The 27,684-nt window shown below is 31.5% G+C and overlaps 1 protein-coding gene across 1 annotated transcript; it reads left to right on the top strand.

Annotated features, from left to right (window-relative positions):
- The first annotated feature begins 1,196 nt into the window (after window positions 1–1,196).
- Window positions 1,197–11,083, top strand: LOC134238501 (protein slit-like). Its single transcript, XM_062720624.1, has 9 exons — window positions 1,197–1,262; window positions 1,873–1,944; window positions 2,331–2,402; window positions 3,828–3,899; window positions 7,284–7,355; window positions 7,745–7,816; window positions 8,245–8,316; window positions 8,505–8,576; window positions 10,227–11,083. Exons 6-9 carry the CDS (start codon window positions 7,800–7,802, stop codon window positions 10,495–10,497), a joined length of 432 nt encoding a protein of 143 aa, XP_062576608.1. The 5' UTR covers window positions 1,197–1,262; window positions 1,873–1,944; window positions 2,331–2,402; window positions 3,828–3,899; window positions 7,284–7,355; window positions 7,745–7,799; the 3' UTR covers window positions 10,498–11,083.
- The last annotated feature ends 16,601 nt before the right edge of the window (window positions 11,084–27,684 follow it).

The raw sequence follows: 27,684 nt of genomic DNA, 5'->3' as shown, positions 1-27,684 counted from the left end.
GAACTGAACGAAATGATGACTTTAAACAAGACTGAATATTTTTCGCTATCTCCATATCCTTCCTTGACAAAAAAGTCATATGTGGTTTATTCAATGTCTCTGCGACTTACCGTTTAATTTTTTTTTTAATTCTCTGTTAACATCAAAAATTTTTAGGGGCAATCACTCATTAAAATGTTTGATATGACATATCAATCCTCTTAACCGTAATATTCAATGTTTAGATTCATTCTATGATTGACAAGATAAGAGAGACTGCTGTTATTTCGTAATTTGAAATATTTATGGGATATCTAATCTCCAAACTATAATATTTGACGCACTCATTCTTTATTGACGCTCTGCAGTTTATAAAGCGTTAATTCAATATATTTGCATTTTGAAAGTAAAGTTGCGCAAAAATAAAATTTGAATTGAAAAATAACTTGTATAGAATAATAAGTATTGTTTCAGGAGGATAGAATTTTGAACGTCACAGAAGGTTTATAATTTTCTACATTGAAGTAATTTATTATTTGCATCATTTGCAATGGAATTAGGTCAAAATATATATATCAATCAAGACATCTATTTTTTGTTGTTGTTGTTCTTTCTATCATCTGTCCTTAATGCAATATAATTGTATTGTGAGGATAAAAAACTTTCTCATGTGTTAATCTGTATTTTTTCTTAAAGAATAAACATACATTTATTTTGCTTAGATTAAAAAACTTGACTTTTACTCTTCAATGTTTTAGAAACCTTTATTCGAACGAGTTTACTACGATAGAGAACACCACCTTTTCTGGCTTGTACACCAAAAAATTGTAAGGGTTTTCTTTGTGTTTTAACCAATATTATTTTTTTGAGTAACTATCCATCATAATATAATATCAAAACATTTTGATTCAACAATGCAAGAAAAATATATTTGCAGTTTTTTTTTTTACATTAATGTTTGACCTGAATTAAGAAAGTATAATACATGTAACTCATTTTGGTTTATTTGAAAAATGTGAAGAGTATATACATTGAACAATCTAAGGATTCAAAGGAAGAATTAGTTTAATGTATGATACGTAGTTAAGATGTCTGAATAAATAAATTGAGGTTATACCTATTAATATTTGTATATACCTTAATTTATTGAGACTGGTTAGAGTTAAAACAAATGCTTAGACTTGACATTCACACTTCTAAATATATTCCAGGCGCCTTGAAGACAACAGAATAAACACAATCGAAGACAATGCATTCAGTGCTTTGACAAAATTAAAGACTCTGTAAGTTTGTTATTCAGAATTAGTAATAGAAATTGTAAGTGTGATATTATTAATCATTTAAAGAATACTAATACTCCAAAATATTAATATTTATGGATTTATTCAATGATTTACAAGATAAGAGAGACTGCTGTATGTCCGTAATTTAAAATATTGATTTTGGTATCTTTTTTAAACAATGTTCATTATATTGACGCAAATATATTGCGTTAATTATCCCAGTAAACCGCGTTAATACATTATTCTGCATTTTGAAAGTAAAGTTGCGAAAAATGAATTTTTTTTTAACATTTGTATAGAATATTTGTATGGTTTTGAACCTCAAGGAAAGTATGGTACACATGAACGTCATTTGGTTCATAATTCCTTTATATTGAAGTAATTTATTATTTGCATCATTTGCAATGAAATTAGGTTATAAAATATATATACCAATCCGGACATCTTTTTTTATTTTTTTGTATCATCTGTCCTTAATTTAATATATTTGCATTGTGAGGATAATAAACTTTCCTATGGGTTAATCTGTATTTTTCTTAAAGAATAAATAAACATTTATTTTGCATGGATCAAAAATCTTGCTATTGACATTTACTCTTCAATGTTTTAGATACCTTGTTTCGAACGAGTTGACTACGATAGAGAAAACCACCTTTTCTGGCTTGACGAACCTGGAGGACTTGTAAGGGTTTTTTTTAATGTTTTAATCAATATGTTTTTTGAGTAACTATTCATCATAGTATAATATCCTGTATTTATTTTAACAATGACAAGAACGATAACTGCATTTCCAGATTTTTTTCATTAATGTTTCCCCGAACCTAAATAAGATTCAGTATATTACATGTAACTCATTTGATTTATTTGAAAAAATGTTAAGAGAATATACATTGAACAATCTAAGGATTAAAAGAAATAATTAGTTTAATGTATGATGCGTAGTTTAAATGACCGAATAAAGAAATTGAGGCTATACCTGTTAATATTTGATATACCTGAATCGTGAGACTGGTGAGAGTTATAAACAAATGCTTAGACTTGACATTCACTCTTTACAATATCTTTCAGGAAATTGGGCAGAAACAGAATAACCACTATCGAAGATAATGCATTCAGTGGTTTTACAAATTTGACGAAACTGTAAGTTTGTTATTAATTTTTTTAAAGGATACCAATACTCCAAAATATAATATCCCGTTGATGGATTCATTCAATGATTGACAAAATAAGAGAGACATTAAAATTCGTTATTTAAAATATCATAAGTATATAAATAGCCAAACTATAAGTAATATCTCTTTAATTCTTTCATTGATGACGCTTCCATGGCACCTGATCCACCCTCTGATGTTTCGGAGGTCCGTGTTATATGCTTTTTGCTCTTAAAGAGCAAACTTTTTTATGGACTTTGAGATTGAAAGGGGAGTTTTTCATTTTTTCTATTTTCTCATTTAATTCATTCATCTTAAACGCTTCACATTTCTTATAAAGGGTAAAGTGCCCCACTATGTTTATACCGATTAAATTCCATGTATTTGCAAAGCTAAGCTAAAAGAATATATACCCGTAACAATTGAAACTTATCTGATTTTTTTTTCGTACAGAAATAAACTTTCAAGCAAAATTTATTTTACTTGAAGAAAAAAAAAACTTTATCTTGACATTCACTCTTCAATTTTTTTTCTTTCTGCTGTAAAAATTAAATTACTTCATTTACAACAGAACAAATTAGATGGTTTGACATTATTAAAAATATTTTTTCTTTGAATAAAACTTTTATGAAAGTTATATGTAAGAGTATCTACAGAAATTGTAAAATCCATAAAAAAAAAAGCTTTTAAAAATTAATCAGCCAAATGTTTATTGTGATCAAGAGACATTTCTAGAGCTGTGACGGTTTAAATGTCAAATTGCGTAGGAGCTTACGGAGACGGCCGAGCGTCTGGATGAAACTATAGACCTAGTGCAATTTTGGTCGAAAAATATTGCAGAATTATTTTTTGTTTCTTTCAAAGATTTCAACAAACGGAAAGCCTTTTAAGTTATTATTATTTATTTATTTATTCGCACAACGGACATGGAATAGTAAAGGAATTCTGGGAATGTTTCACAGAAAAATTTGACTGACGTATGTACATATTTCATTCCGAATTTCCTCTGTTCTTACACGTTAGTCTATTAAGCTCGCTTCGCTCCACAACGCTCGCTGTGCTTTCTATAATACCCCATGTCTTCATTCTTTTTTATGCTTTTAGTAATTAAAGAGAAAACACTTTCCCATTTATTTAACTTCAAAGGGATTTTTTCACGTCCATTCTTCATTAATTCATTAATCACAGACGCTTCACAGTTAATAAAGCGTCAACTGCCCCATCATGATTTTACATGTACCAATTAACTTTCATGTATTGGGATTGCGAAGCTAGAAGAAATTATACCCGTATTAATTGAAACTCATTTATACATTCTTTATTACAAAATTACATTTTCAAGGATAATTTGTATAATTACTTGCTTGAAAAATAGGTTGCAACTGACATTCATTTTTCATTTTTTTTCTTTCAGATATCTAAACAATAACAACATTACTACAATCACGAACAACCAACTTGCTGGTTTGACGATCTTGGAGACACTGTAAGTTTTATTTCTGATGTTGTCTATAGAATAGAATGTAATCTGTGTGGAAACAAAAGGTCTTTTACCAGTAATCTTACTGGACAGAGCTCTGATACCAAAACGTGGGAAAATCTGAACTGCAAATCTTCCAATTTTGTATATGGAATTGAATGTAATCTAAGTGGACTTGTTTTTATGGTGAAACCAGGGTATCACTTAACAAACGAATATCAGGTCATCGATTTCAAATAAATCATGGTGGTCAGCAGCTTTTATCCAAATATTTTAATGTACTTGATCATTCAGTTTTGTCAATGAAAGTTAGAATTTTCGAAAAGATTTATCACCACACAAATAGTCCGTCGCTGCAAAGTACACCTTACCGTAGACCACGAGAAGAATTTTTATTTGAAAACTAGGGCAGCCTTTCCCTATGGATATAATGACAATGTCGATAGTGTTGGAAATTTTTCCATGCATTCCACAGTGTAATAATGTAAATTTGATGGGATTTTTAACCATACACACACACGTTAGAGTAGTCAAGTAGTCATGGGCATCAATCGTACAAAAAACCCGCAAAACGCGATGTTGATTCATTACTACCTTATTTAAATCAACAGTTAGGTCTACATCATATTCGCACCAAACTTTATTCTGTCCATTTGAAACTGCCAAGTAAAGTCCAATTTTTGATTCCTTGACACCAGAAAATAGGTTTTTAAACCCACATGTTTTACAGATATGAATGCAGCTAAACAGTAAGTGTTTTTAATAAACTTCAATATGCCAATAAAGGAATTGACGCTGTTAATATAAGTAATATTCTTAATCACAAAGGGTCCAGTCATGTATTCCACCATATGTCAAGCTACAGACTACACCTTGTATTTCCTACAAATATACTTCTGTCATTGCTTCCAAACTTTTCAATGACAAGAAAACTTTACATGGCCTGAATACCGTGTATCTGAAACATAATTTTCCTTCGTGTTCATGTTCTTCTTCGCCCTATAACTATGTATAGTACTACTGGACACGTCATTACAGGTGACGTAAAAATAGTTAATAATGATGATAGTATAAACAGCGCAGGTAGGTTAAGGTTACAACCAAATATTCTACTTGCCTATATGATATGACGTCATAGTAAGCTATATGACGTGAGGTTAAGAGATAACAATTTCTTAAAATCGATATCTAAGATTGATTTGAGGTCGTAAAAATGAATCGAAAAATGCAAAGGCATAATATTAACGAAATTTTGTCGTTCCTGGGCCTCTGTAGTTATCACAGGGGTTACATACCAAACCCGTGACGTCATAACTGTTGATCATGCAGTAGCAGAGTGAAAATGAAACGTAACGAGAATTGATGTAAACAAACACAAGAAATCGGAGTTGAAAAGCATTTAGAATGAATATCATGTGTGATTCTTGTTGGAATAAAGCGTATGAATAAGGTTTGGTAATATAATTTTGCAATTTCTTCGTAAAATTATAGCAGGGAGGGTGTTTACTTGCCGAGAACAAAAATGCAAAAGTTCAACACTTTTGACTTAATTTTTGTTTCTATCTAAAGTTCTTAATCCTTTGTTTTGGGGAAGTGCTGATAGAATCGATTAGTTTACGGGGATTGATGCTTTTTTATCAATGTTATGAACAAAATGTAAAATTTTTAGGAAGGTTTCGTCCGAAATTGTTGAATAATTATTTCTATAATAGGACAGTACAATTCTAGCAGCACTTTCCATGGTACAGAGATGTTTTTAATAAATTATTACAAAATGAAACTAATGACTTTACTTTTTCATTAAGGCTTTTTCTAATTATAGACGTTTTCTCCCGTAGTATAAGTCTCATTGAAGTCAATTTCAAAAGTTTTATCCTTGACTTTTCCGATTTATTAGTGTTACATAATTATAAAAAAGTGTTAATTCTCTGAATTCTGATCCATGTGCTGCCTTAACATACCCGCGAGGTTTCTTTTTTAAAATTGACCAGTGCTTACCGACGCCTATTCACCGAGTTAAAAAATAGACAACTTTGAAAAAAAATTCTTCACATGTTCAATAATTTTTAAGAAAAATATTTTTGAGAATGCATTGCACGCGAAATTTTGCTAAATATTTATCTACATTAAAAAAATCCAGAATTAGGGTATAATAAACGTGATGACTTTAACTTTTCTATCGTCAATTTCCCTTACTTATGCAGCAATATTCCTTCATCACCTGCAGACGGAGTCTTTATATATCAGATGAATCGATACGCAAGAACATGCTCTACGTACGAACAATTTCTAAAACGAGATATATTATTTACAAGGAAGTTCATGAAACAAGAATACCAACAAACTCGTTTAAAGTCATTATTTCGTAAGCTTTACGGTCGATACAATGACCTTGTCATCAAATACAATTTATCATTGAGCCAGATGCTGACTGCGGCTTTTCATACTAATTGTTAGTCTATTCTTTATACATTTAATTGACAAGGGATTTGTTCATTATTTCCCGGACCTGACAAGGAGCAAACGTCGAGTTAGACCGGTAAGCAGAGGGTGCTCACTCCTCCATGGTACTCACTCCTCCATGGCACCTGATTCTACCTCTAATGTTTCGGAGGTCCGTGTTTACTCTGTTCCTATTTTGTATTTTTTTTTTACTTTGATACTGAATACTGTTCGTTATCTCCATATCCTTCCTCTAAGAGTTCTGTATCATTGTAAAGACTACAAAACGGTGACGGGGCCTAATTTATACGCGAAATGTTTATAATGACATCACACATAAATAGTTATTTTTCATTAAGCCAAAAATGAAAGAATTTACAACTTAACGCTGCATTAGCATAATTAACACAATTAAAACCGATCATTGCATTAAAAAATGCTAGTTAAATCCCACATAGCAGGTCATAACAATTCTTTGATAGCAATATCATTTGTCGACATGACATCATATTGATTATAAAAATGACAAATTTCATGATCTATGAAAGGCAGATAAAATATTTCATTATTAAACAGAATATTAGTTACAGATTTTAGATGAGCTATTCATACCAATATAAACCTTTGTTCAGTGCAATTACTCAATAAGGAAGGATATGGAGATAACGAACAGTATTCAATCTCAAAGGCCATAAAACAATACAAATTAAGAGCAGAGCAGCCACGGACCCCCGAAACATCAGAGGTGGGATCAGGTGCCATGGGATGCGTAATTAAAATTGACAAATGTGTTCTACGTAATCTATCTGCCATTGCATTGTGAGTGTAGTAAAAGTATTTGTTATTTATGTTTTTTTTTTTCATTATTAAAATCTCTTTTAAGAACGAGGTAAAATTACAAATACTTGTATTTGACATTCATTCTTCATAATATCTTATATATTTCAGGTCTTTAACATCCAACTTTATATCCACAATAGAAGACCATGCATTCAGAGGTTTGAAAAAAATACGGGAAATGTAAGTGTGTTATTTCAAAATATAAGAATAAGAATATAAGTCCTCCATACTATTATATCCCGTGTTGTGATTCATTCAATTATTTGACAAAATTAGATAGACTCTAAATTAATTATTTTGGAAGGTTGGGGGGTGGGGGAGTTGGGGGATATCAATTCCCCAACCATAAACATTCCATGCATTCATCTATAGAATGATTTGACAAGATTAGTGACACTTTAAGCTCATTATTCAAAATATATTTTTGGAATATCAGTCTTTCATACTGTTATATTTTATGCCTTCTTTCTTTGTTGGCGATTTGTGGTATTTAAAGTGTAAACTACCTTATTTATTAAACTTAAAAAGAATGTTCTTCATTTTTATTTTTTCCGATAATTTTCTTCCAGTTATCTGCATCGAAACAGAATAAATACGATAAAGGACAACCTATTTAATGGTTTAATGAACTTAGAGACCTTGTAAGTTTTTTTCTAAGAATACGTAACCATACATATCCACCATAGTGCATGTATTACATTGTGTGTTTTGAATTCGAGTTACAATGTGAATAACGAAGAGTCTGATATATGTAACTCACTTGATTTATTTGAAATATATGAAGTGTAAATACAATACAATAAAATATAAGGAGATAATATAGAATACTCGGGCTCAAAAGTCCAATAAAACAAAACACTTCAGGATCAAAGTAAACATGGACCAATATATAACATCAGAGATGAGATCAGATGCCATGGAGGAGATAGCTTTCCCTGTGGACCGGTTATAGTCACTGGCTCACTGCTTTTCATGATCATATTTATTTTTAAGATTGAGGTAAAGTTGTAATGAATTTTCAGGGTGACAAATACTTGTAGTTGACTTTCAATCTTAAAATTTCTTTCAGGTTTCTATTCGATAACAGTATAACCAAAATAGAGGACAATGCATTCAGTGATTTGACAAAATTGAAGATACTGTAAGTTTCTCATTCATTTTTTTTTTTGCAATATCAATTGTAATAAATTCACAGTTGTGAAGAACGGAAAAGAAAATAATAACTATTATATAATGTAATTATAACTGAAACGACACTTATTTCTTAAATCCTGACATTAAATGTATACGTACGGAACTAAATATTCAATCGTTCAAACTTTCTTTTAGACGTCTTGATAACAACAGGATATCCTCCATAAAAAACATCACAATAAGCGGGTTGACAAATCTACGAGATCTGTAAGTATCTAAGAATAGAATAAAGTAACATGAATTAGAACAACCTGGTTATAAAAATATTTAAGAGGATATAGGGAGTGTTGAGGATTGAACGAAAATTATATAACCCACATATTTAATTTAAAAAATTCTTTTAGAAAAACCCCTCATAAGAACTATGAATGTTATAATAGTCGTTTTAATCGAACTATAGTTGAGTTACTCGAATATTCCTTGAAAACCCTCATTTATATATTATTAAGCTCAAACGTGTGACTGATACTACCAATGAGAAAAGCCTTTGATTTATCCACGGTAGGTGGTTAATCAAAAGCTCTCTCGGTTTTTACACAATCCCTTGCTTCAAGATTTTAATTTATCAACAATATGATTTGTGAAAATTCTTGTCAATAAATACTGATGATGAACAAAACTCTTGTTCTAAAAAATAATGAAAGTTAACAAAAAAATGTTATAAGCAAGAAAACAGATTCGTTTACGTCAGTGTAGTGCCAAGAAGAATCCATTTCAATCTTCCCCCGTTTTATAAGAAACTCTTTACAGTTTTTTGTGGCAAGCAGAGAAGTCTTATAGCCATTTTCAACAATGCTTTTTTACAATAGACTGAATACCTTATAACTCACCATGGAACTACAAGTAGTATAAATTGTGTGATTAATTGTGTCATTTAATATTTGCTTTATCAAACGTGTTGAAATAGTGTACATGTATATTTGCTCGGCAAGACTCTCGTATATATTCCATTTTAACTATGCGAAGCAAATATCAAATCACACAATCTAGATATCCTTTCTATACTCAACAAAAAAGAAGTTCATATTCAGATTAAACATGATAATCAGTTTAAACATTAATTTTCAAAAGTGATTTTAGAGTGTGTTGTGATAAAAATTAAATATGTCCTATGTTCCAAATTGACAACAAGTTGATGTCATTGACGTTGCCTCCAAATTCTAGAAACATACTTCTTTACCAATCCATATGTCCTTTGCCACCTCGATCTCAGCGCTAGTTGATTTTTAATGTAGGGACGTCATGCACAAATACCAGCTTCTCTCACTTAGTCTTTTACGAACAATTTGTGCATTTTATGCTGATTTAGCAGTTTGTACAGCAGTTCTGAGTCGATTGCCTAGGTGTTGAGGGAGGATCTGACGGTCCTTTCTGGGTTTGGTAACCCGCGAACAGCCAGTTCTAAATCTGTCATCTGTGTTCCTCAGCATCAACATTGCAATCAAAGCAAAAAATATGGATTTAATAGTAGGGTTTATTGTTTCTCTAAATACAAAACTTCAATGAAGAATCCCCGATTAACAAAAAAATCATGCAAAACACTACTTTCATAAACATTATTAATCAAGGGAAATAATTAAACAATTGGGGTTTAAAAGTCCATAGTGTACTTTAAATAGGTTAGGGGTATTTAATGATAAAAAAAAGATTGTTTTCCATATATATATATATATATATATATATATATATATATATATATATATATATATATATATATATATATATATATATATATATATATATATATATACAGTTTTTTTCTGGGAGTATATATGTAAAGTATTGTTCGCCATTTTTTAAAAAGCCTGAATAGTATTCAGGAATTCAAATGCATTATTTTTTTTCTATTTTATCCAGGAGAATACAGGATAATCCTTTTCACTGCGATTGTGAGTTGATAGGCCTGGTCGATTTCCTTAAATCTGGACGTGTCTCCGTTTCTGGAGATCCACGCTGCTTCACTCCTGAGAACTTAAACGGAGCTTCATTGGTCAGTCTATCAGCTGCAAACTTGACCTGTTCCGACACAATTGATGAAACCAATTCTGCACCTTTGAAAGAAGGGAACTTTCTGGTTATAGTATACCTGTTTTTATGTTTGCTTGTTAAATCCATGATGGACTTTTAGAATACAGGAATAAAACCAAATACAGATATTGATTTCAAAACAATTCGAAAGAAAACGCTTAGAATGACTTAAAAATTAATGAAAACAGTGGACAAACTATTTATACCCTTGAAAAATCAGTGAATTTTTCGAATATATCGATATCGGGAATAATGGAAATTGGAGAGAGCAAGAAATACATTTTGTAACTATAAATTCAATCATATTTTGTTGGGTATAGATCAGTAGAACATCATAGGATAAGATTACAACCTGGTATAACAGTTTTTGATTCAAAAATTTGGTTAAGGACAGATGATACAAACAAATTTTATCTTTGGAGGAGACTTAATATCATGTTACAAGTTTAGAAAAGTGGATAATTCTTACAATTTTTTCTCCTAATAATTGGAAAATGAAAAAGACTTAGAAAATATTAGTAATATTTCAATAAAATTATAAAAATAGATAAAACACAGTCAAAAAAGGTTTACAGATGAGAATAAATTTGTTTTTTTTTATTGAAATATTAGTAATATTTTACAAGTCTATTTCATTTTCCAGTTCTTAGGAGAAAACATTTTAAGAATTAAGAAAACTTGTGACATGATATTAAGTCTTCTCCAAAAATAATTTTTTTTTTATCATCAGCCCTTAATCCTAGATTTTTAAAAAAAAATTACACACATGCAGCACAGTTTACTAAAATTCCACTTTTATTTCTTTATGCTCGGGTCAGATTTTTCTATACAAAGGTCAATAAATAAAGTTAAAGACCCCATTTGGACTATTTTAATGTTCCTTGAAAAGGATCTTGGGATTCAGTGTAGAATATAGTAAAAATATCAAAACCAAAGAAGAAGCTTTTTTCTTGTTAAAACATAATAATATAGATGGATTAAAACAATTCATTATGTTCTTGGATTTCTGATTAATAAACTGAAATGAAACATTAATCAAAAACTTGAGTTTTGTTCTTGAAATACTATAGGGGTAACATGTTCTGCTGCGTATTGTTGATGGGAAAGGGGCCTGGAGTAATGATATATTATGAATACTAGAAAATGCAGTTTTAGACATACTCATTTTTATTAATCTTTTGCATTTATATCTTTATTTTACTTCTAAGCTTTTTATAAGATTAGATGAATTAAATGTAAATAATTTAATTTTAGTTGTAACATGTCATTTGATTGGATAAAAGATTTTATCCATTTCGTATAACATAACTTGCCTACGTCACAATGAATTACGTCAAAAACGTATTACTCCGCTTGACGTTACTTTTGAAATAATGCTCAATTTGAAGCCTTTTTCCGGAGGAAATATTGTCTCATTGTCTACACTTAAATTAAATTATAAGGAATGAAGCTTCGCGGTTGATAAAGCGTAAACTGACCCAAGTTTTGTTATATCGGATAACATAAGTTGAAATAAGCTTCATTCCTTAAATAAAATAGAAGTGATATATATTGAATATTAGGAAATGCAGTTTTAGATATACTCAGTTTAATCTGTCTATATGTTTATTTTTTAAGATTTAGTAAAATTAAAGAAATAAATTTAATTTTGTATTTTCCCAATATATCTCATGTTAGAGATTGTTTTCAGTATTTCATGGTATTCACCGGTCAGTTCTGGTACTTAAGTTTTAAGATTATCGAATGAGATATTATTACATGTTATACCGTTTTAATTGTCATGCTTCTTAGACATATTTTAAAATTAATCGACAATATAATGTATCATTGACATTTAGAGTTGCAATAAATTGACCATTCAATTATAAAGAATACCTTTATGAATAATTATCATATATGAGTAATGTAATTGTTGTCCTATTGTCATAAATATTAAATAAGAATGTCAAGTAAATGTAACCAGTTTCTTGTTAATTATACAGTGATATATCATAATAATATTGATGTTTTATTATATATTTTATGTCGTTCTCTGTCTTTATATTTTCTATTAAACAAAAACATAGCCTTGGTGAGTTTTTTTTTCTCTTTGTTTCCTTCGATTCTGTGACTCACGTAGATTTTTGGGGGGTTTTTTCTGAGCGTAATATTGATTTCATCTGTCAGAAACATCTGCTTTATATTTGGATATTTTACTTGAAGAAGACGTTTAAAATTAATGGCATTTTTATTAAATTGAAAATTACCAATAAAAGTGATATATTTAGCCATGCAAATTAGAGCTGTAAATAAAGAATTGAGATATTCATTTTAAGGGGCCATTTGAGTCACTTTTCATGTATAGTTCTTTAAAAATGCAAGTTTCTTTTATCACACTTCATCTGGACAGGAAACATTAAAACAGGGGATGCTCACTCCTCCATGGCACTTGATCCCACCTCTGATGTTTCAGGGACATCTAAAACATCAGAGGTGGGATCAGGTGTCACGGAGGAGTGAGCATCCCCTGCTTACTGGTCATAACCACCTTGTCCTCCAAGTCATCGGGAACTAACGGAAAATCAGTCTAAAATCATTGTATAAATAATGGACTAACAATTAGTAGGAAAACAATTCAATGCAAATAATTCTCTAGCAATCAGTATCAAAAAGGTCAATTAGCATTTGACTTATAAATGAATTATATTTCCTTACAAGGTCATTGTATCGATCATAGAATTTACAAAATGGTTACTAAAGGATGTTTAAGGCACAGATTTGATGTTAATATTTTTTTTTTCAAATTCCCTGTATAATTTCATACATGTATCTTACATGTATATGTTGCTATAGAATTACATATACGAAAATATTATAAAAATCTTATTTTTTTCTAGAAGTTTTCAAAACTTCAAAATTCTAGACGCCTTTGATTGACACATCCTTACACCTTCATAATTTGTAACTTTATCCTTGATACTTAAAAAAGTATCAATTTTGTTATGTATTAATGAAAAAATATTAAAACTATAGTCAAGAAAATTCAGAATAGAAATGTGCGAATACAAATTAAACCAACACATCAGAGTTTTTTTCATCCCTTAACAATTAAACAAACCAAGCAAATCGTAAACATTAACAACAACAGAGCTCGTGTCCTGTTACCAAAACTGTGTAGGTTTCAGGGGTACTCAATTTGATAAACTCCATACACAACATTGAACACGGGCTCACATTACTGAGGACTGGGTTTGCTTTCGCATATTTCTACTCTGAATTTTCTGGATTATAGTTTTGATATTTTCATTAATACATTACAAATTTGCTACTTTTCTTCACAAAAATAAGATTTCTTTTAGATTTTCGTATGTAATGCTATAGCAACATATAAGTCATGAAATCGTAAAGAAAATCTGAGAAAATATCAACATGAAATATGTTTCTAAGCATCTTTAAAACGAGACATCTGATATTCCTATTTCTTCCATTTGTTTGTCATTAACATGTTATTTATCTCCTAGGTCATTTCCGCCAATATCATTTCACTCTACAATCTAGGTCATTTCACTCTACAACCTAGGTCATTTCACTCTACAACCTAGGTCATTTCACTCTACAACCTAGGTCATTTCTCTACAACCTAGGTATTTCTCTACAACCCAGGTCATTTCACTCAAAACCCTAAGTCATTTCATTCTACAACCTAAGTCATTTCACTCAAAACCCTAAGTCACTTCATTCTACAACCTAGGTCATTTCACTCAAAACCCTAAGTCATTTCAATCTACAACCTAGGTCATTTCACTCTACAACCAAGGTTATTTCACTCTACAACCTAGGACATTTCACTCTATAACCTAGGTCATTTCACTCTACAACCTTGGTCATTTCACTCTACAACCTAGGTCATTTCACTCTACAACCTAGGTCATTTCACTCTACAACCTAGGTCATTTAACTCTACAATCTAGGTCATTTCACTCTACAACCTAGGTCATTTCACTCTACAACCTAGGTCAATAAACTCTTCAACCTTGGTCATTTCACTCTACAACCTAGGTCATTTCACTCTACAACCTTGGTCATTTCACTCTACAACCTAGGTCATTTCACTCTACAACCTAGGTCATTTCACTCTACAACCTAGGTCAATAAACTCTTCAACCTAGGTCATTTCACTCTACAACCTAGGTCATTTCACTCTACAACCTAGGTCATTTCACTCTATAACCTAGGTCAATTAACTCTACAACTTAGGTCATTTCACTCTACAACCTAGGTCATTTCACTCTACAACCTAGGTCATGTCACTCTACAACCTTGGTCAAATAACTCTACAACCTAGGTCATTTCACTCTACAACTTCGGTCATTTCACTAGATACCTTAGTCGTTTCACTTTACAACCTAAGTCAACCTAGGTCATTTCACTTTTTATAGTTTTATAGTATAATTTATAGATGGGAATTTATCGATTTTTATGCGCCTGGATCGAAAGATCCGAGGCGTATATTGTTTTTCTCCTGTCTGTCTGTTTGTCTGCAAACTTTAACCTTTGCCATTACTTTTGAACCGTGAATGATAGAGACTTCGTATTAATATAAATACTCCATTAATTAAGCTCTTTCAAAAGACATCAAGGACCTTATGACCTAGACAGTGACCTATATCCTAAAAATTGTTTTTTACTGCAAACTTCGCACTAACTTTGAACCATAAAAGATAGAAACTTCATATTTGGTATGCGTAAACCAATGATTAAGCTCTTTTGAAAAAACACCATGGTCAGTGACCTTGTTACCTTAAATGCGATTTATACGCTAAATATAGCTTTTTTTGTCGGCAAACTTTAACTTTCGGCATTTACTTTTGAACGAAGAAAGACAAAGACTTAATATTTGATATTTATATACCACTGATAAAGAACTTTCAAAATGAAACTAAGGTCCATTGCCTTTTAAACTTGACTGTGTCCTATATGCTAAAAATAGCCTTTTTGAACCTTCACCATTACTTTTGAACTATGAGTGATAGAGACTTCATATTTGTTATGCATACTTTACTAATCAAGTTCCTTTTAATGACATCAAGATCAATGACCTTGTGACCTTGACTGTGCCCTATATGCTTAATATATGTTTTTTTTAACTTTGATGCCGCCGGGCGCATAGTGTTATGAATATGAAGTATCTTTCATTCATGGTTCAAAAGTTATGGCGAATGGTTATTTGCAGACAAACAGATAAACAGACAAACAGACCGACAGACAGGACAAAAAAATATACGCCTCGGATCTTTCGATCCAGGTGCATAAAAATCCATCCATGTTCATATTAGTGCAAATGTTCTATGCTGAGAACTATAAGGATACTTGTAACCTTGGTAAACATATTTATTATAGCTTGGGACAAAGAGGTGATCTTGTAAACCGATAATCGTATTTTTATGCACCCGGATTGATAGATCCAGGGCGTATATTGTTTTTGTCCTGTCTAGCTGTCTGTTTGTCTAGCTTTCTTTTTGTCTTCTTGTCTGCAAACTTTAACCGTCGCCATAACCTTTGTACCATGAAAGATAGAAACTTCATATTTGATATGTATTTTACTAATGACTCTCTTTCAAATGACATCAAGGTCAATGACAATGTGAACTTGAAGCTGACCTTTATGTTAAAAATAGCTTTTTCTGCAAACTTTATCCTTCGTCATAACTGTTGAATCATGAAAAATAGAGACTTCATATTTGGTTTGCATACTCCACAAATTATGCTCTTTCCAATGATACCAATGTCAATAACCTTTAAGGTCAATGCCGGGTGCATAGTGTTTTACACACATCTTGTTTCCATTTTTTTTTCACTTTTATTACTTATATACACATTGTTCTCCTGTAAATTATCCACTTTTGTACAGTAGCTGATTGTTTTATTTTGCCCCGGTATATACTGATAAGCTGTAAAGCTTAAAGTAACAATAAAGAAAGAAAGACGAAGCAATGTTCTAGCTGCATTACTTTTCATTGCTATGAACAATTCTATGTAAATACTATATTTTCTGAGTGTTGCCTTTCAGTTTTATGATACTGGTAAAACGGCAACATGTTGTACATGCTCGGAACATATGTTTATGTGTGAATTTCCAGTTAAATTAGTTACCGATATAGTTCATTCAGTTCTTAATTACATGAATTCATTTAGAAAAAAAATAGTATTTATATATTTAAATTAGAACTGAAATTTTGAAATTTAAGAAGACTGGATAGGTTTGAACCTTAAAATTTCCAAATAGAAAATCAAAAAAAAATTAAACTGATCCCGATTTGAATTGAATAACGCAAAACTGTTGATCAGATCACAAAAATACTTTATTTCTCTGTTTAAATATGCTTTAAAAATTGTGTGAACTTAACAACGGAATTCTTTTTTCTGCATCTGGTCACAATCAAATTAACAAAATAAAGATTTATGTATTCGCAGCGACTAAAACCAAAGATATTCTGAATTGTTTTTATTCTTTTGATATCATTTTATAATATAATTATTAAAATCATTAATATTTGTTCTGACTTGACTTGCATTTTAAACATTTATAACCGAATATACTCGCCTATAAGTCGATATTCTTGGACTTGAATTTTTGTCCTAAAACCAATGATTGACGTAAAAGTTAAGAATTTTCTGGAAGACAAAACATAGTTTATAAAAACGTTTCTGATGAATGTCGATCGCTGACAAAAGTTCGAACATATTACATTAATTTAAACTTTGATTTCTAAGATTAGACAAAATACTTATGGCAGCACGCTAGATTCTTGGATTTGCAAAACATGTAATAGATTATTCCAGTAATGCATACTCTTCATACGAAAGTGTCCTCTACAATGACGAAAGAAGAAAAAAATCAGCGACCCAGGGCACAGGCGTCTGAAGACTTTATCTTAAGAAAAATCGGAAAAAAATTCTCTACCTCAACTAAAAAATATGTTTTATCTTAACGTAGCTACGGATAGCGATCACGTGACATTGCATGTGAATTCTAAATTTAGAATTTTTCGGTTGGCTTATTCCGGAAATGCGCTTAGTTCAAGATGGCGGACTGCAAGTTGTAAACAACGTGCTCCGAGAAAAGTACACGGGAACGCACAGCTGTAAAGGTAGATCAAGTAAAATTAAAGCAAATGAGAGAATATAACATCTTAGGAAACAGAAAACAATAAAACCTTTTTATGAAATATAAAATGTCTGTGTATCGCAAACGACCGACTAGCAACCCCTATTCCAAAGCAGACGACGCAGCTGGTTTGAATCTCAATCATGATATGACATGGATGAAATCGAAAGACGGACGAAGATTTGTTGAGATGAGGAACTTGACAAATCAGTTTATATGCTCCCAGTCACAGTGATAAAGGCAATCGTTTGTATCTTTTCAAAAACTTTGAAAGCGATGGTGACTCGGTACTTTATTGTATCAATACATTAGACCTACATGTAAATGGGTTTGATAGTGCTGTACTATTTATGGATTTATCGACACTTTCCACGGGAAATCCCGGCCCCGAAAGGAATACGATGGAGAGGCTTATGCTCACTGTTGGTATCAACTCAAAAGTAGCTCTTGGTAAGTCATATCTATAGATATTTACATGACATACTTTCTGTTTCATAATAATAGGCCTATTTAAATTCAGCATTAAACTGACACCCTAGTTTTAGTAAATTCAGAGAATGTAATAAAGGGACTGTCATTCATTTGATGGGGGGGCAAATTTTATGGGTGTCAGATTATGTATTTACAGTGAAGGACAGATAATTTATTTTTATTTCCAAGATCACTGGGGGCCTAATTTTTGTCAGATTGTACATGTACCTAAGATATTTTTCTATTCAAAAAATTCCACATTTATAATCATTTAAGGTATTTTGATTCACCTTTAAAGTATTTACATTTTGACTTACAAAAATAATTTTGAAGATAAAACATGTTTGAAAATTTAATTAATTTATCAATAATCAGGTAAATTTTGTGTAAATTATAATTATTTTTGTTGCTCTGAGTGAATGTTTCAGTTTGGTAAAATTTAAATACAGTAGCCCTGCAGGGCAAGTTTAAAGGCTTGTTTAGTAGTCCAAACTCAATATTTAGTTGTCGCGGCCAGCGGACTACCCTTAGTGTCGAACCCTGGACAGATTTTTTTTGTTTTTCTGCACTGGTAAAAACTGTGTCAGTGTGGTAAACATTGAAACTGTTTACATGTTGTTTGCTGGTCTGATGAAATTGACAAATCTTTATATTACTGCTGCTGTATAGTTAGAATATTGGCCAGGCAGTGGGCATTTTAATTTAATGTTAGATTTACTGGTTAAAGAGTGATTTGCCAATCAACTAATATGCTGAGTAATTAAATTTTAAAGTTTTGTTTTGCTGGTATACATGTATATTTATTTGATCTATTTTTTTCAGCCATCAAGATGTTACTTTCTGGTTTAGGACCACCAACCCATAGCAGGCCAGGGGATCTTGATGTCAGCATAATAATGATAATGGTTAAGTCATCATTTAAATTTTGCTATGCCAAATTTAATAAGTGTAGAAAATTGGCAATTTACATGTATGTGGTGTAAACTTTTGCAAGTTATATATACATGTATGTAATATGTAATGGTTTGGGCCATGGATATATATTGTCCAGGGTAGCTCAGTCTGACGTATAGCACATGACTAGTGATGCAGGGGTCTCAGGTTTGATTCCCAGTCCATCCATACATTTTCTCTTTTCCCGTTACATATACATGTTTTTCACCAAAATTCTATATATATGATATAGACATAGTGGGAAATATATTTTGACGTTGACTGCAGATAATATTGTATTTGTTAAATTTTATAATTACAGATAGATTCATCAGTACAGAGTACAAGGTATATGAATATGAAGTTAAGACCATTCATGCTGATGATGATTCAACTACTGCAGCTCGACGGAAGAATGATTTTCCATCCCTTCCAAAAAAGAGCAGGACAAGAATCGCTTGTTGAAAATAAACTAACATAGTCAGTAGACTATTTTTCTTTGTCAGCTTTATATTACCGGGTACATGTATCTCTTGATTGAGTGTTACATTTAAAGTGGAAACTAATCGCTCCACATATATAGATTTTTTTTCTCCATTTTTCATAATTAAGGTCTTCCGTCTTCACGGAAGACCTTATAGTTATTCTACTGTTTCTTATTATTAAGGTCTTCCGTCTTCACGGAAGACCTTTAGTGATTCTACTGTTTCTTATTATTATTATTATTATTATTATTATTATTCTTATTTTTTTCCCCAAAATTTTGTGCAGGCGATTTCTCGAAAACTAATCGGTGGTTTTCTATGAAACTTTCAGGAATTATGCGTCATTATATGAACTTTGTTCATAAGAACGAAAATTTGGAATACTCACCTTTGGTTCCAAGTTATGGACAGTTTTCTGATTTTAAAATGGATTTTTGTCCCCCCTTTTTTACGAAAATGGTCTAAGATATTAACTGGAGACTTCTTAAAGATAATAGATGATGACTTTTAGATATGTGAAATCACCTTTTCGTGTGTCGTCAGTACTTCCGGTCGCTAGCAGAAGCGAATTTAAAAAGTCCGTATTTTCTAACTTTTTTGTTTTTCAATATTTTTCATTTATTTTTGGAATGTTAATAGAAACCATTCTTATAATGCTAACTATCTAATTTGTTTGAACATTCATAAATCCTAACTCTAGATATTAACATTTAAAAATCTGAAGCGGGTCCAATATGGCGGCTGCCTATGTCAACTCCGACATTTCGCAATAGGGGTTTTCAGAGGCAGCCAAGCGTTTGCTTGAACGAAAGTAAATAAGGATAAATGAAATGTAAAGGAATACGGGGATTATCACGATGTAGTTACGTTGCAATTCCGTGTCAAACTAAGTTTAAATCGATGGTCGTCTCAAACGTCTTCTATAATTGGTTTCGGCTGGTTCTCAAAGAAGAAAAAGAAAAGACTAAATGTGCAAATGAAATACATACCTACTATCATTTGTTTTGCGGAAAAAAAACAGATCTTAAATCATAGTTACAAATAATAGTTTTAAGAAACAATATCGATGTATATAGTAAGTATTAAACGTATCTCTTGTTTTGCTCATGCAGACTTGAGTCATATTAAACTAATAGGAAAGACAAACATAGTAAAACCACTTTTTAGAAGAATTGAGTTTATATTAATATTCTTGTCTCAAAGAATAGATTTAAGTTATTGAACATAAATGGTATCTGATTCCTTGGCCGTCTTAGGGCGACACATGTTTTTCGGCGAAACATTTCAATTTTTTTATGAAAGTTTAATAACTAATAGGGATAGTTCAGTATGGGGATAAACAGAAAATTTTTAAAAGTAAAAAAATTATAGCAGTTTCGCTGATTTAGTGTTACTAATCTATCTATGCATAGAATTTATAAATGTGTTAAAAACAATTTCTTTACCTTGAAATTTTAGCTATAAGAACGTTCTTTTTTTTATTTCCATTGAAGCTATAACACCTATTTAATTGGACATTAAAAAGAAAAGGCGCAAAGATTTACTAGTGGCGTTTGGCGCAAAAATATTAATAGTAACCGCCTTTCATTATTCAGAAATATATAAAAGTAGATTTAGAGCTGTGGTCCCAATAGCGTAATAGTAAGCGCTTTGGATTTTCATGCTGGCCACCCGGGTTCAATCCCCTTTGTTTCCATGAAAGTTTTTCACTTTTTCAGCTCGATTTTCCGGGGTTTTTTTCAGAATCGGACGGAAGACCTCTCGTTGCTCGCAACGAGTTTCTTTTCTAGTTATTATTATTATTCTTATTTTTTTCCCCAAAATTTTGTGCACGCGATTTCTCAGCAACAATTCGGCGGATTTCTATAAAATTTTCAGGAATTATGCGCAATAAGATGAACTTGATACATTTTTAAGGAAATTTGGAAATTTGCTTCTGGTTCCAAGTTATGGGCAATTTCCTGATTTTAAGATGCAATTTTGTCGCCCCTTTTTTTCGAAAATGGCTAAAGATATGACCTGGAGACTTATTGGAGACGATAGTTCGTGACTTTTTGGTTTGCAGAATCACTTTTTTGTGCGTCGTCAGTTCTTCCGGTTGTTACGAGATGCAAATTTTAAAAAATCGTATTTTCTAACTTTTTTGTTTTTCAGTATTTTTCATTTATTTTCGGTATATTAATAGAAACCCTTCTATTAATGCTTATTATATAATTTGTTTGAATGTTGATAAATCTAAACTCTAGATATTAACATTCAAAAATCTGAAGCGGGTCCAAAATGGCGGCTGTCTCTGTCAACGCCGACATTTCGCTATAGGTGTTTACGGAGGCAGCCGAGCGTTTGCTTGAACGAAAGTAACATAAGAATAAATGAAAGGCAAAGGAATACTTGGATTGTCACGTCGTAGTTTCGTTGCAGTTCTGTGTGAAACTAACGTCTTCTATAATTGGTTTTGGCTGCTTTTCAAAGTAGAAAAAGAGAAGACTAAATGTGCAAATGAAATTCGATACCGAATATCTTTTGTGCATCACGGAAAAACAGATCTTAAATCATACTTATAAGTAATACTTTCTCAAAAAAGAATATCAATTAATATTGTAACTTTAAATCTTAGCCACTGTTTTACCTATGCACACTTGTGTCATATTAAACTAATAAATAAGACAAATATAAGAAAACGATTTTTTTAAAGATCGCTTCATGGAGTTTATTTTAGCATTCTCGTCTCAAAGACCTGATTCAAGTTATTGAGCATAAATGATATCTGATTCGTTGACCGTCGTAGGGTGAGCCATTTTTTTCGGCGAAACCTTTCAACATTTTTCGATTGACTAATCGGGATAGTTCACTTTGGAGATAAACAGGAAATTGAAAAAAAAATTAAAAATTCAACCGTTTCACCGCTTTAGTGTTACGTGCATATATACAATATGGAATTTGTAAAATGTGTTAAATATACTTCCTAAACCTAGAATCTAAGGATATGAGAACGTTTTTTTTTTTAATTTCATTGAAGCTATCACACCTATTCAATAGAACATTCCAGAGAAAAGGCGCAAAGATTAACTCCTGGCGTTTGGCGTTAAATTTTGAATAGTGACCCACCTTTCATAATTTTAAGAGACATGCACTGTTTCGTTAGTATATACAAATAGATTTAGAGTAGAGGTCCCGATAGCGTAATATTTAGTGCGTTGGAATTTCATGCTGGCGACTTGGGTTCAATCCCTTTGTGTGCAAATCTTTTTTTTTTTTTTTACTTTTCAGCTCGATTTTACGTTTTCTTTCCGGAATTGGACGGAAGACCTCTCGTTGCTCGCAACGAGTTTCATATCTAGTTAATCTACCGTTTTATGTCTGGCTTGGTAATAGATCACTCCACATGCAGCCTTTCATGTTTAATGTACAATGTTATGTTTTGTATATGTCAGTTGCAGTATTACACTGCTGTAGAGTGTAGATTATTCTTTTTAAAAAAAAAGTATGCATAATTTAATGTCAACTTGTGATGTCGGGTTCAGTAATAGGCCAATCAACAGATATTCTCTATTATGCATAATCTACTGTGAGTGTTTTTCAGGCTTTTTAATAAGCTGCTCCAGATATTCATGTAGAATCTTTTTTTTTAACTTTTTATATAAAATGTCCTGCATCAAGTGTTATGTCCCAGTGCAGCATTGTCATTTTGTTTTTATGCCCCCGTAAACGAAGTTTCGGGGATATATAGTTTTTGTCGTGTCCGTCTGTCTGTCTGTCTGTCTCTCTGTCTCTCTGTCTGTCTGTCTGTCTGTTTGTCTGTTTGTCCGCAAAAACTTTAACCTTGCCCATAACTTTTGATTTAGTGGAGCTATGACTTTCATATTTCACATGTGTATTCCTTGTGACAAGACCTTTCTTTGGGTACCACCAAATTTGACTTTTTGACCTTGACCTTGGAGTTTGACCCACTTTTACATGAAAATTTTAAATTTTACTTTGGCTATATCTTTTGAACAGTAGACACCAGGACATTTATGCTTCACATATGTAATTTTTGTTGAAAAACCTTTCACTGGATACCAACAACCTTGACCCTTTGACCTTGACCTTGTAGATTTCCGTACTTGTGAAAAAACTTTAACCTTGGCCATAACTTTTCCATAGTAAGGGTTAGGGCTTTCATACTTCATATATGTAATCCTTGTGAAAGGCCCTTCATTGGATACCAAGAACTTTGACCCTTTGACCTTGACCTTTAAGATTGACTCACTTTAAAAAAGCAAATCTTGACCCTTACTTTTAAAGATTAGGGCTAATGCTTTCATACTTTACTTATCTGATCTTTATGACAAGACCTTTCATTTGATAACAATAACTTTGACCCTTTGACCTTGACCTTGGAGTTTGACCTACTTTTTAAGAAATTATACGTTGACCATAACTTTTGAACAGTAGACACCAGGACATTTATACTTCACATATGTAATGTTTGTTGAAAGACCTTTCACTGGATACCAACAACCTTGAACTTGGCCTTGTAGATTTCCATACTTGTGAAAAAACTTTAACCTTGGCCATAACTTTTCCATAGTAAGGGTTAGGGCTTTCATACTTCATATATGTAATCCTTGTGAAAAGTCCCTTCATTGGATACCAAGAACTTTGACCCTTTGACCTTGACCTTTGAGATTGACACACTTTAAAAAAGCAAATCTTGACCCTTACTTTTAAAGATTAGGGCTAGTGCTTTCATACTTTACTTATCTGATCTTTATGACAAGACCTTTCATTTGATAACAATAACTTTGACCCTTTGACCTTGACCTTGGAGTTTGACCTACTTTTTAAGAAATTGTACGTTGTCCATAACTTTTGAACAGTAGACACCAGGACATTTATACTTCACATATGTAATGTTTGTTGAAAGACCTTTCACTGAATACCAACTTTGACCCTTTGACCCTGACCTTGTAGATTTCCTTACTTGTGAGAAAACTTTGACCTTGGCCATAACTTTTGAACGGTAAGGGATAGGGCTTTCACACTTCATATGCGTAAACCTTGTGAAAATACCCTTTATTGGATACCAAGAATTTTGACCCTTTGACCTTGACCTTTGATACTGGCCTACTTTAAAAAATGCAAACATTGACCGTAACTTTTAAATAATTAGGGCTAATACTCTCATACTTTACATATTTAACTCTTGTGACAAGACCTTTCATTTGATAACAAGAACTTTGACCCTTTGACCTTGATCTTGGAGTTTGACCTACTTTTAAAAAAAAATTAGCCTTGGCCATAACTTCTGAACGGTAAGGGCTATTGCTTCCATGCTCTCCATAAGTATTCTATGTTGCAAGAGCTTTCATTTGATACCAATTACATTGACCTTTTTACCTTGACCTTGGAGATTTTTGTACTTATTGAAAAAACTTAAAACATTGGCTTATTTTCAAATTTCTGGCTTATTTTCAAATTTCACAATTGTTTTCCAGTGAGAATACCCTATACTTTTGTTACCAATTAATTAAATTAGCATTTAAGAAAAGCTTAATCTTTACTATGTTGCCATACGGGGGCATCTGTGTTTCACAAACACATCTTGTTAATTTTTAGGTATAGTTTATGTAATTTTATGTCTCAGGTCAAGGACGGTTTTAGACTAAGCCCATTTTAAGTTTTTTCTTCTCTGTTTAGCATCCAACCTTCAATCAAAAACCTACCTACATGTACCTATTTTAAAAAGATATGAGCCAAAAAAATAAAACACAGAGTGTATGTGTATCATGTATATAGTTATAATAATATTGTAAATCTGAGGATTTTATTTCATGAATCTGCTTTTCTGGTAGAAATATCTATTCTTCAGCAAATCAAAGTAATAAATGCCTAAAGTACACCACCTATGACATATTTATTGTACATATTTGAGAAATTGACAGAACTCAAAGATTTCAACAAAAATAATCAAGTGTAGTGGTTCTGATTTTGTTTGATTGTCTGATACATGTAGGTGTCAAAAACCAAGGTGCGATTGGATGCCAAACAGAAAAAAGACTTGGAATGGCCTCATAAATGTTATTATCCTACCTGCTAATGGAATAAAATAACTATTGATAAATTTGAAAGAGTACTGATCATATTTTTTTCAATGATATTCTTATTATTCTATAAAATAGAAATTTGTGAATTTTGCAGTGCTATGTCAGATGGATTTCTTTATTGTGTATGACCAAAATGTATTTTCGGACAAAGTAGAATGCATTTGACATGTTAATAATTAGGGGGATTTTTGACATTGCAATGAAAACAATATCAGATGCATAAACGGAGGGGGGATATTAGACCATTTTTTAACTTAATAGTTAATTACCTCTTAATGCAGCCAAGATTTTTGAGTGGGAAATAGTATTGGACATTTTTGTCATACAATATATTTTTTAGAAATCTATTAGAAAACATAGAATTTGTTTGCATGAAAGTAATCAAAAGGGATCATGTTGAAAAATTTTTAAATGTGTTTTTTTAATTACATTTTTGTTCAAGTATCTATTGTTGAAATATAAATTCATATTTTAATTTTGTTGAGGAACTTTTTATGGATAATTTCAATATTGGTTTAATTACATGTTTTATTGTGAGGGGAGAGGGGAGGCAACTCTTCAAGTTTTTACTCTACATGTGCTATTATTTCATAAAAATATTTTCTTCAGTCATTTATTAGCAATTGATTGTTACTTCTGATTTTTTACTTCAGTTGTTTTTCCCTAATTTGCTATGCATTTTTTTTAATAGCCACTTTAATCATTATTCTTACCTTTACGACGGGAAACCAAAAGACGGGGGGGTGTAGTTGTGGACCATCTGGTACCTTTATTAGCCCTCAATGTAACCAAGATTTTTTGAGTGAAGAATAGTATTAGACAGATCTTTCATATAATGATAAAAAATAAAATATTGGACAGATTTTTTTTAGAATTTAAAAAGTGTCAAATTTGTGTGCATGAAAATGGCCAAATTAGTCGAATTTCAAATGTTCTATATGGATTATTCTCTTAATTTATATATGTTCAGACAATCCATTGTTAAAATAAGTTAATAGTGTCAATATTGTTTAAAAATAATTTTTAATTTTGAATGCATATTGCACAATAAATTTTTTATGTGTAATAATTATCTTGTATTATGATTTTTGGAGTGACTGGAAAGGGGAGGTAACTCATTACCCCCTGGTTCCGTAATTCACCCACAATGCCATGTTCATATTTCGCACATCCCTGTACGCTGTGTGAAAATTTCAACAAAATCTATTGACAAGTTTTTTTTGGGGTCAGGTGTCCTTAGCTACCTTAAGTTGAGGGTGGGAAATATTTTTATCGGGATTTTTTTTTGTGCCCATTGGGATAAGTTATACTATAAACATTTTTCCAATTAAAAATCCAACTGGAAATTATTCTTTCTATAGGTCTTCAGCCAAGGTCGCCTATGGTACCTGATTAACACACAGATAGAACTGCATGATAATTTAATGCATGACGCCCTATTAAACAGTCCTGTTCTAAACGTGGACTTTATCATTTCATATTTATAAACATATGGCATTTTTACCAAATTGAAAAATACCAATAAAGGGCACATGAAGGATATGATAACAAACCGCACCCAACATCAAAGTCCACAAAACAATACATTACAGGAGCAGAGCTAACACGGACATCCGAAACATCAGAGGTGGGACATGTGTAGCCTTACAAATTAAAGCTTTATAAAAAGAAAAATTATAATATTAAGTGTATGGTGCTATTTTAGTCACTTATCCTATTCTTTTCCATAAAAATTCAGGTTTTTTAATCACACTGCATCTGGACATAGAAATGCATAGTTTTTAAGACATAATTATTTTGAAAGATATGGAAAAAACGAACAATATTCAAACTCAAACTCCATTATCAATACGAATAAGAAGCAGAACAAACAGGGACCTGTAACACATCAAAGGTGGGATAAGGTGTCATGGAGGAGTAGGCATCCCCTGCTGACCAGTCACAACCACTGTGTGCTCCATGTCATGATCCGGAAAATAGGGAACAAATCTTTCTACATTGCACTATGTAAATAATGCTTTGACAATCAGCATTGAAAACGGCAATTAGCATTTGATCTAATCATGGATTATATTTCTTGAGAAGGTCATTGTTTCGATCATAGAATTTAGGTAATGGTTACTCAAAACGACACTGCTGATATTTTTGTTTCATCCACTTGC

This window comes from Saccostrea cucullata, unplaced genomic scaffold (genome assembly GCF_032062105.1).
Source record: "Saccostrea cucullata isolate Sc308-1 unplaced genomic scaffold, CSIRO_AGI_Scuc_v1 ctg3593, whole genome shotgun sequence".
Lineage (NCBI taxonomy): Eukaryota > Metazoa > Mollusca > Bivalvia > Ostreida > Ostreidae > Saccostrea > Saccostrea cuccullata.
The sequence above is the reverse complement of the archived record's forward strand: the minus strand, read 5'-3'. Positions and strand labels throughout refer to the sequence as shown.

Coding starts and splice junctions, on each gene's coding strand:
- LOC134238501 (XM_062720624.1), top strand. Junction 8,317..8,504: donor TTGACAAAATTGAAGATACT/GTAAGTTTCTCA, acceptor ACTTTCTTTTAG/ACGTCTTGATAACAACAGGA. Junction 8,577..10,226: donor TTGACAAATCTACGAGATCT/GTAAGTATCTAA, acceptor TATTTTATCCAG/GAGAATACAGGATAATCCTT.